This window comes from Chelonoidis abingdonii, chromosome 6 (genome assembly GCF_003597395.2).
Source record: "Chelonoidis abingdonii isolate Lonesome George chromosome 6, CheloAbing_2.0, whole genome shotgun sequence".
Lineage (NCBI taxonomy): Eukaryota > Metazoa > Chordata > Testudines > Testudinidae > Chelonoidis > Chelonoidis abingdonii.
This window is the reverse complement of record NC_133774.1, coordinates 63,516,381-63,527,366: the sequence shown is the minus strand read 5'-3', so window position 1 is coordinate 63,527,366 and position 10,986 is coordinate 63,516,381. Positions and strand designations below refer to the sequence as shown.

The following is a 10,986-nucleotide window of genomic DNA, read 5'->3' as shown; positions in this document are numbered from 1 at the left end:
TGGGTACCAACACCATCACCTGATCCCCTGGTTGGAACTGTCAGACTTTTGCCTGGCGATTGTAATAGGTTCTCTGGGCCTCCTGTGCCTTTTCCAAATGTTCCCGGACAATAGGGGTGACACGGGCTATCTGGTCTCACATCTGTATTACATGTTCTATTATATTTCTCCCCTCATTGGGTTCCTCTTCCCAAATCTCTTTGGCGATATCTAGTATGCCACAGGGGTGACGTCTGTATAATAACTCGAATGGGGAAAACTCAGTTGAGGCCTGAGGTACCTCCCGGATAGCAAACATAAGGTAGGACAGTAAGGTGTCCCAGTCCTTCCCGTGCTGACTTACCACCTTCCTTATCATAGCCTTGAGGGTTCGATTAAACCTTTCTACCAACCCATCAGTCTGCGGATGGTAAACTGAAGTTCTCAGGATATGTATATGGAGCAGCGTACAGAGGTCCTTTATTAGCTTTGACATAAATGGGGTTCCTTGGTCTGTTAATATCTCCTTTGGTAGCCCCACTCGGGCAAAGATCCCCACCAGCTCTTTGGCTATCATTTTAGAGGCTGTATTCCCGCAGGGGGACAGCTTCTGGGTAGCGAGTAGCATAATCCAAAACAACAAGTATATATTGGTGGCCCCGAGCCGTCTTCTCCAGGGGTCCCGCTAGGTCTATGGCTATTCGCTCAAAGGGGACCTCTGTGATGGGAAGGGGTGCTAAAGGTGCCCTCAGATGAGGACGGGGACTGTGCAGCTGACACTCCAGGCAGGATGCAGAGTACCTCTGCACTTCTTCATGTACTCTGGGCCAGAAGAACTGTCATAGGACTCGTGCCAGGGTCTTCTCTACCCCGAAGTGCCCCCCAAAAAGATGACTATGCGCAAGACTTAATACAGCATTCTGGTGTTTTTGAGGTACTAAGATCTGCTGTACCTTCTGCCCCTGTACTGATGCAACTCGGTATAAGAGATTCTTCTTCCTTATGAAGTAGGGTCCTAGTCTCTGTGTTCTCCCTTCCACAGGGACCCCATCTATTTCAGTCACCTCTTTTCTAATGTTGTTGTACCTTGGGTCTTCAGCCTGGTCCCATCCAAAATTTCCTCTTCCGGGGTTAATCTGCCCAAGATCTATGAAGGAAAGACATGACACCAAGTTGTAGAAATCCGAGGAGGCAAAAGCTGCTTTTCTGAGTTCACCTGCCTCTTTTATTATCTAAGATTACACATGTGCAAATGCACAGCACAATTCAAAATTTCCTACAAAAATCTTCCATCACGAGCTCAAAAGCATAGCAAACTACAAAACATCCCCAGCTGCAAACACAAACACAGTGAGTTTCAGTGTGAGAAACTGAGGAAGAGGAAGCTACAAAACACTGCCAGGTGCAGACGAGGCCGCCTGTGTGAAAGCAAAGGAGGTAAGGATGGAGGTAGGCCAAATTTTTCCTTTGCGATAAGGCAAAAGCGGGGTGCCCATGGCTGGGCAAGCACAGAACAAAAAATGCCCCAATTAAAGGCACCGGCCAGCCCCGGCCCGTGGTGTCACTTCCTACAGATCTTAGGGGCCCAATCTTTGTTGCGCTCTTCCTACTGGTTCAGAAGCGTCGGGGTATGGGGTAGTGCGACCTCAGAGGCTATTCCCTCCTGTTGTGGCCTTCCTTTTTCAGGCTGCTTCGGGGTCCGCATCCTGCGGAGAGCGACCTCTGCTGGCTTGGCAAGTCTTCGGTGTTCCCAAGGCCTTAGCTGCCCTTCCTTGCCCTTATTTCGGACGTTTCTACCACTCGTCTGAGAATGGAATAATAAATCCTGGGGATATTTCAGAGAAGACTAGGGTTGATGTCTACTGGGATCCTCACTAACTTTTCAGGATTCCCTCGTCTCCCCCTCTTACATGGGAGTAAAGGTCCCCAAACGTGGGAAGTTCTCCCCTCATGAGCAGCCGGATATGGGAGTTTAGGGACTACACTCTGCGGCTACCTCCTGTTAGTGGTTCCCTCTGATTCTGCAATTTTTACTGGTGGATGTGTGAGGTTAATAACAACTGCCCTGGGATTGCATTGTTAATTTCCCGTATGCCCTCCCCCTCTGCAGGCAGCTGACTACACTTTCACAAGCTGCTCCCAAGGGACAGCGTGATCGCACTCCCCGAATCAACCAGTGATGTTGGTCTCTAATCAACCCATTTGCTTTTACTTGGTCTGGGTGTACATATGTTGGGTTAGTGAGACTCCGCAGCGTGGAATTGGGAGCATGGGGTCTGCCCAGTTCCCCAGGTTACACTGCATAGGGCCCTCCTCAGCTTGGGACATCTGCTAGCAGCTATATGTCCCTCACTCCCCACAAGTCTAAAAACATCTGTATGGAGCCTTAGGCATTCCCCGTCTCTTGGTTTGGCGTTCTAACATTCTCGATCCTCTCTCTCTCTCAGTTGCTCTGGACTCTTTGTGTGGCTTTGGTGAGGCCTTCAGCCCTCTCCTCTTTTTCCACCTGGGCTCTTCCTGGTGGCCCCGTTCACTCGAGCTCTCGGGCTTAGTTGCTGGCTTAGTTTAACCGGCGGGTTGCCTCTTCCTTCACTTAATCGGGGGTCAGGGCTCCCTCGCTGTCCTTCACCTTTCTACCAGTGCCCACAACTTCATCATAGTGGGGGGTTCGTTCTGGCTTTACCCAGGCACGAACGTCTGAGCGGTGTAGTCCCTCATGTATCGCGTCGATGACCAACCTCTTAAGCAACTCCTGGTTGGACTCCAGGGGACTGCGTTCACAACCACTTTCAATGCGAGATGGATGAGGTCATACCAATTGGGCCGCAGCGGTTTTATTTTCCTGATATCTCCACTCGTGAACCACTGGGGCCCACCACATTGCAGTTGTTACCCCAGATCTGGCCAGGATCTCTGCTTTTCAGCTGGGAGTAGTCTGGCTGCAAGCCTTTTTCAGGCAGGAATCATAGTAAGCCTCCTGGGCCTACCCACACAGGAATGGGGCAGGATGCCAGATCACCTGATCTCGAGGCAGGCCTCCCATAGGCTGTCCTCTCACAAGGCAGAAGGTATGCCTCTAATCATCCTTTCCGTGTCCTATTCTTACAGCCATGGCTCGGCCCCGTATGATCTGCGTCCTGTCCATGGGCCGCGGGTTCAGCTTCTGGAAGGGTCTTTACCCCCCCCCGGTTTCACCAGTTCTCGCAACGTATGTTAGGACTTTGGTCTTGAGTGAAGGCTGGAGCTCATCAAGGCAGGCATTAGCTCTTAGCTATGCAAACCGCACTGCCTCCTGATTGGCAGGGTGCCCTGGACATGGGGTAGCCTTTTGCTGGGCTGCTGTAAGCTTGTATCAGATTGCCCGTTACAACGTCATCCATTTGTGGTGGGAAAATAAAAAAACTCTCATACTTTTTTTTTGTTTAATCCCCTTTCCTTCTGCTGCGCTATGCACACCAACGGCTCCACAACTTTCTCACACCAGTTGTACACCAAGTTCCTCCTCTACCTGGTGGGTACCTGCCGCTTATTGGCAGATTTGCTCAGCTCAGATGACTATCCCCACGTATGGATTCAACTCCTCCTGTGGTCTGATCAGGAGTTGGGATGTTTGGGGAACCGGGCCTGCCCTCTTAACTGCTGTTCCCGGCCCGGGCTGGGATCGCAGCTGTTCTATAGTGCCTCTTGGAACAGGCGGCATGGGGAACAGTCTACCAACCTCCCTGGAGTACTTCCCCGAGGCCTCCTTCCAAACACGTTTCTTTAATCCTCACCACAGGACCTCTCCTCTGCGTGTCTGATAACACTTTGTACTCCGTAGTCCTCCAGCACAGCCGCTCCACTCTCAGGGGCCCTTGTGCCTCTTGCTCCAAGCTCCTTCCCACGCGCTTCCTCTCCTCTAGCTCCATCCCTCCCTGAGCTGGAGTAGAGCTTCCTTTTTAAAACCAGGTTGCCCTGATTAGCTGGGCTTGGATTGGCTGCAGATGTTTAACGCCAGGCCTGTCTGCCTTAAAAATGGTTTCTAGTAGGTTCCTGATTACTCTAGTGGCAGCCCCTGCTCTAGTCACTCAGGGAACAGAAAACTACTCAGCCAGTGACTAGTATATTTGCCCTCTACCAGACTCCTGTACCACACTGGCCTGGGTCTGTCACACTACATAGAGTAGCTCCTTCTCTGTCTTGCACAATAGAAGGTCCAGAATAAAATTAACCACTTTCTGCCCTGTGCTGTCATTACTTGCCACAGATTTTGTGACATGCATCTTGTGTTGTGCTACCCAGAGTAGTCTGTCAAGTTATACTTCATATCACTTCAAAATATATAAAATCTGCACTTGAACTACTGAAACCAATGAAAACTATTTCTCTTTATTTTAATAAAAATGTGTTTGATACTGTGTTAAATGGGTGAGGGTGAGAGAGAGATCACACAGATAAGTGAGATGTTATTATTTATTTTTAGATCTTGCTGCTATTCCTGATTTTCAGTCTGGAGCTATGGAAAACTGGGGACTGACCACATACAGGGAATCTTCTCTGCTATATGACCCTGAAAAATCCTCGGCATCAGCTAAACTTTGGATTACTATGATAATAGCCCATGAGCTGGCTCATCAGGTAATGGTTAGGGGAATACAATGGGATCTAAATGTTTGTTGGTTTGGTTTTATTGGCAGTGTGGTACAATATCAAGTCATCCTAGATATTTGAGAAGAATTTATACATTGAAAACAAGTTGTTAAACTTATTAGAAACTTTTGAAATAGATTGGCTTTTGAGACTAAAAGGTTCTGAATCATCTGTAACTTGATTTTATATTATTTACTGGGCTAACATGATTGCATCATTTTTATTTTCTCCAGAGTATTTTAACTGTGTTACTCATAAGAAACTTGTGGGTGTAAAAGTATAATTTCTTGGATACATTTTAATACTGTTTTATATTAGAGCCACGTTTGATAGGGAAGCCCTAAATCAGGTTAAAGTCCATTTATCATAGACCATTATACTGTGTTTAACTCGTCTTTGTCCTCCGTTAGAGAATGACAAAATGAACAAAGAGTAAGAAAAATATTTAAAATTTACACAGCAATAAGAAGAGTGAAAACAAAGTGTCTACTGGGATGACTGATTTGGACGCTTCTTGAGCCCATAGGTGGGCATGAGGACACAGGAACACATTACAGAATTGATGGGTGGAGTGGGTGGTAAACTCATGCTAGGGATCTTTCACACTGCCCCATGAACTCCCGAACCTTTCTCTCCTGGGTCTGCATAAATTAGTGAGTGAATTAACTAGTCAATTTAAGACAAGGCTGACAAATTATGAGCAATATTTTTTTTCAGTGGTTTGGAAACCTAGTTACCATGGAATGGTGGAATGATCTTTGGCTAAATGAAGGATTTGCAAAGTTTATGGAGTATGTGTCAGTCAGTATTACTCATCCAGATCTGAAAGTTGTAAGTGTTAATTACTTTCCCTTTTTTATTTATTTTAAACCATACTTTAAAATGGCTGAGAGTAATTTATTGATGATTTGCAATGGTAAGCTTATTGGGCAGCACATAGATTTGCCATGAGCTAATGTTGTTGTTTTTATATATTTTTTAATAATTAATTTAGAGTAATTAGGTTAATCATCTTTTAAGGATTACAAAGAAATTATAACATTGTCTAAATACAGATGATCAAAGCTGATTACAGATTATTCTGATTGCAGTGAAGCTGGGCAACACATACAGCATTGCAGCAGCACAGCTGCACCACTGTAGCACTTAGTGAAGACACTACTTATGCCGTCGGGAGAGCTTCTCCTGTTGGTATAGTTAATCCACTTCCCTGAGAGGCATTAGCTATGTCAATGGGAGAAGTCTTCTCATCGACATCATGTTGTCTACCCTGGAGGTTCGGTTGATATAACTGCGTTGTTCAGGGGTGTGGATTTTCCGTTGAGCGACGTAGTTGTATTGGCATAAGTCTATAGTGTGGACCAAGCTGGTGTGTTGTATCTTAGAAAGACTCATCACCCTTTTGGAATGTCTGAATGTAGATGATTTCACATTCTCATTTCACCAGAGATCGCTACTTTGGGCGCGTTCCTACAAAGACATTTGGGCCTGATCCAAAACCCAGTAAAATCAGTGGGAGTCTTTCCATTGACTTTTCTGGGCTTTAGGATAAGCCCCATTTGTTCAGTTTTACTCATATAAGTAGTTTCACTGACATCAATTTATGTTAATAAGTCTGCGCAGCATTTTGCACATTGCAATAACTTTATAATGGGTGATTGCAATCTCTAAATGAGATGTATTTTGTTTTAAAATAATGCATTTACTGCAAGTGCTGGAATAAAAAGAATATTTAAAATATTTAGAATATTTTTTCTAAATATTCCAAAAAGAAGATGCTTTTGTTTTCTTTGTACAGTCTGAAAATCACATGGAAGAAATCTAAAACATATTTCAAGTGCAAATATTTTCATCTTCAGTTTGGTTTGCTGTTACGTCTGTATTCAGTAGGCCTTGAATAAAAAAAACATTTTTTCTCCTATTAGGAAGATTATTTTTTAGGCAAGTGTTTTGATGCCATGGAGGTGGATGCATTAAATTCCTCACATCCTGTGTCTACTCCTGTGGAAGATCCAGCTCAAATTCAAGAAATGTTCGACGATGTTTCCTATGAAAAGGTAAATTACACCTCTACCCAGATATAACGCAGTTTCACCTATAAGATTTTTTGGCTCAAGAGGACAGCGTTATATCGGGGTAGAGATATATGTAACTGTTTTTCCTTAGACTTTTGTTTCAGTGAATATTGTTCATGAAGCATGCTTAGAATGGGGGTAGGAGTCCCGAGGGGGCAGTCAGGAAGAAGAGGGGGTTGCATGGGCTGACAGGGGGCAATCAGGGGCAGGGCTTCTGGGGGCAGCCAGGGGACAGGGAGAAGGCGGGGTTGGATGGGGCAGGGAGCCTGGGGGGCTGTCAGAAATGAGAGGAGGGGTTGGATGGGTTGGCAGGAGCCCAGGGGTGGTCAGGAGACAGGGAGCGGGTGTGTGTGGATGGGGCAGGGGTCCCAGGGGGGCCATCAGGGAACAGGGGGGTTGGAAGAGAGAGATCAGGGAAGAAGAGGGGTTTGCATGGCTGACAGGGGGCAATCAGGGGCAGGCTTCTGGGGCAGCCAGGGGACAGGGAGAAGGCGGGTTGATGGGGCCAGGGAGCCTGGGGCTGTCAGAAATGAGAGGAGGGGTTGGATGGGTTGGCAGAGCCCAGGGGTGGTCAGAACAGGGAGGCGGGTGTGTGTGGATGGGGCAGGGGTCCCAAGGGGGGCCATCAGGGAACAGGGGGGTTGGATGGGGCAGGGGCCAGAGGTGGGGGTGCAGATAGGTGGGTGGGGGCAGGGCATGACCCCTCTTAACTGCCTCCTCCCATACAATTTACAAAACCCGATGCGGTCTCAGCCAAAAAAGTTTCCCTGCCCGGATCTAAAAGATTAGTTTTGTAAAATGTTAATCACTTCTTTGGCAGGGAGCTTGCATTCTAAATATGTTAAGGGATTACTTGAATGCAGAATTTTTTAAAGCTGGGCTTGTACAATATCCTGCAGAAGTACAGCTATCAGAAACAAAAAAAGATCTATGAACAGTCTGGCACATGCAGTAATTCTTGGCGGCGGGGGTGACGGGTTTGGTCAAAGAGACCCCCTTGGGACTGTCACTTGTGTGCTGAAACCTCCCTCTGAGGCCAGTTTTCCCTGCCATTCCCAGAACCCTATCTTGTTGAACCCAGACATGCCTACTTTCCTGATAACACAGACCCCAGGGTCCTGAACACGCCTCAAAGCTTCAGACTTTTAACCAAAATGCTCAGCAGATTTCCATATCTCCGCACCCAGACACCAGCTCCAATGGATCCAAACCCCAAATAAATCAGCATTTTAAAGGCTAATACTGGGTAATATAAATTGTTCCGCCTCGCCTCTATAACACATAGAGAGATACACACAGCTGTTTGCTCCCCCAGGTATTAATCACTTACTGTGGGTTTAATAATAAACAAAAGTGATTTTATTCAGTATAAAAAGTAGGATTTAAGTGGTTTCAAGTAACAACACACAGAACAAAGTAAGTTACCAAGCAAAATAAAATAAAACATGCAAGTCTAAGCCTAATACATTTAAAAAACTGAATACAGGTAAATCTCACCCTCAGAGATGTTCCAATAAGCTTCTTTCACAGTCTAGATTCCTTCTTAGGCTGGGCCCAATCCTTTCCCCTGGTACAGACCTTGTTAGTTCCAGCTCAGGTGGTTACTCAGGGATTTCTCATGACTGGCAGCCCCCTATGTTTTGTTTCACCCCCTTTTATAGCTTTGGCACAAGGCGGGAATCTTTTGCGTCTCTGGATCCCAATCCCTCCTTCTACATGGCAAAGCACCAGGTTTAAGATGGATTCCAGTACCAGGTGACATGATCACATGTCCTGTGAGACTTCATTACCCACTGGCTGGCACACACTATACAGGAAGGCTTACAAGTAAACAGAGCCATTTACAACCAATTGTCCTAGTTAATGGGAACCATCAAGATTCCAAGCCACCATTAATGGCCCACACTTTGCATAGTTACAATAGGACTTCAGAGTAATACTTCATATTTTTAGCTTCAGATACAAGAATGATACATTCATACAAATAGGATGAACACACTCAGTAGATTATACGCTTTGCAATGATACCTTACAAGAGACCTTTTGCATAAACTGTATTCTAGTTACATTATATTTACACTCATAAGCATATTTCCATAAAAGATATGACAGGTTTCAGAGTAGCAGCCGTGTTAGTCTGTATCCGCAAAAAGAACAGGAGTACTTGTGGCACCTTAAAGACTAACAAATTTATTTGAGCATAAGCTGTGCATCTGAAGAAGTGGGCTGTAGCCCACGAAAGCTTATGCTCAGATAAATTTGTTAGTTTCTAAGGTGCCACAAGTATTCCTGTTCTTTTTATAAAAGATATGGAGTGCAATGTCACAGGGGGTTGTACCCAAGTATCTCCCTGTGAATAACCACCATCCAACTAATATATTACTGGACAGATTAATCACTTTAAGCTGTATTAATTATTCATAATAGTAAAATTAAAGGGAAATAATATTTAATTTTTTCAGACTTGTCCTGCGGGTGACACCCAGGAAAGCCAGTTGCAAGGTGATGGCTTTTGCACCAGAAACCAACAGACATCTTCAAGTGCAGTAAGCTTCTATTTTCCTACTTATTGCTAGTTATAAATCTGCTGTGTTACTGTATACTAACATTTAATTCTTCAGTTTTCATCATGTTTAAAATTAGTATACTCCCTTCCTGAGAGTGTGAGCCTATTGTGCTCAGAAAAGATGGTTACTCACCTTTGTAACTGTTGTTCTTCGAGATGTGTTGCTCATATCCATTCCATTAGGTGTGTGCGCGCCGCGTGCACGTTCGTCGGAAGACTTTTACCCTAGCAACACTCGGTAGGTCGGCAGGGCGCCCCCTGGAGTGGCGCCGCTATGGTGCCGGATATATACCCCTGCCGACCCAGCCGCCCTTCAGTTCCTTCTTGCCGGCTACTCGACAGTGGGGAAGGAGGAGGGGTGGTGGAATGGATATGAGCACATCTCTGAAAACAACAGTTCACAGGTGAGTAACCGCTTTTCTTCTTCGTGATTTGCTTATCCATTTCGTTAGGTGATTCCAAGCTTATGTTAGGCGTGTGTGGTTGGAGTGGAGATTCTGCCAAATGCAAAAGGCTGAGCCAGAGGTGCAGCATCCATTGCTGTTAAACCAGAGCATTATGCGAGCCAAAGGTTATGGCAGGAATGGAAGCGCGCGAGAGATCCCCGTCGGTTAGGTACGCAGTCAGCAGGCGGCAGACGAGTCTGAGCCCTGGGTAGAATGCATAGTGTAGTGCTTGGGGAAAGTGAGCCAATCTAACAGTGCAGGTGTGCACCGTTATCACCAGTGAGATCTCTGAGAGAAAAGGTAGGCCTTTCTTTCGGCTCTGCTACACGCGACTCGATGGTTGGGCATGTGACGGAACGGTTTTTGTCCAGTCTCAAACATCACTTGCGAGCGCTGTAACAGAAGTCCAGAGAGTGCTGGTGTCCCCATCGCGTTGAGTGTGGAAACAGGGCAAGAGCAGGATACCACCTAGGGAGGAAGCGCCGATCGAGGCCGTAACTGCACCTTGTCTTAGGGAAAATAGTGCATGGTGGAACACACCGTTAAGAGTCCCTGAGCTCGGAGACTCGTCTGTCCTGATGTATGGCTCGAGGAAGCTGTCTTCCAAGACAGAAGTTAGCACGCAGCAGATCGCTTACGGCTTCGATAGGAGAACATAGTGCTGGTTAAAACGCATGTTGGGGTTCCCAGGTTGGGGCTGGGCGTGCAGCCTAAGGGTGCAGCGTCCAAGCCCTTGAGGAACCTCAAACCCATAGCCGAACGACACCGCGCCTGGGAGAAGGTGAAAGTGGCTGGCAAATGTACCCTGCGAGGATACCGCTAGGCCTGTGCTGATTAGTCAGAAGTTAGTCCAAAATAGAGAGGTGAGCTGGCGAGGATTTCCCTCAGGACGATCCGGTGGTAGTGAGGATTTGGAGACTTGTTTCTCATGCATACTTGCTAGTACGCAGTAGGCACACCCGAGTTATTCTTATCTCCAACAGTGTGCAGGTACCTGTCAGGAGTCAAGGTGCGATAGGCTTTCTGCTACCGCTATCTAGAGAGCAACCATGAGTTCTGAGAAACTCGGTCAGTTGCGAGTCTGGCCGTGGTCTGAGTGAGGTGTGGGTGGAGTGGCAGGGTAATCTGGGTTGGCTATGGACAGGTTCCGAGCAATGTGGCGTATCAGTTGCTGCCTTGGACACGGCTGGAGAACCAATTGATCGCGCACCTGCCTGGCGAAGTTTGAGCAGGACCAATGAGCCGGGGGAGCGTGTTGGCCCTTCTATGGCCTGAGAAAGTATCATGTGGT

The 10,986-nt window shown here is 46.6% G+C and overlaps 1 protein-coding gene across 1 annotated transcript in view; it reads left to right on the top strand.

Annotated features, from left to right (window-relative positions):
* Positions 1-10,986, top strand: part of ERAP1 (endoplasmic reticulum aminopeptidase 1) — a 38,869-nt gene that overhangs the window by 10,032 nt on the left and 17,851 nt on the right. The window contains 5 exon segments of the mRNA XM_075067120.1: positions 4,442-4,596; positions 5,326-5,439; positions 6,534-6,665; positions 7,504-7,653; positions 9,146-9,229. Of these exon segments, the coding sequence (XP_074923221.1) occupies positions 4,442-4,596; positions 5,326-5,439; positions 6,534-6,665; positions 7,504-7,653; positions 9,146-9,229 (635 nt within the window).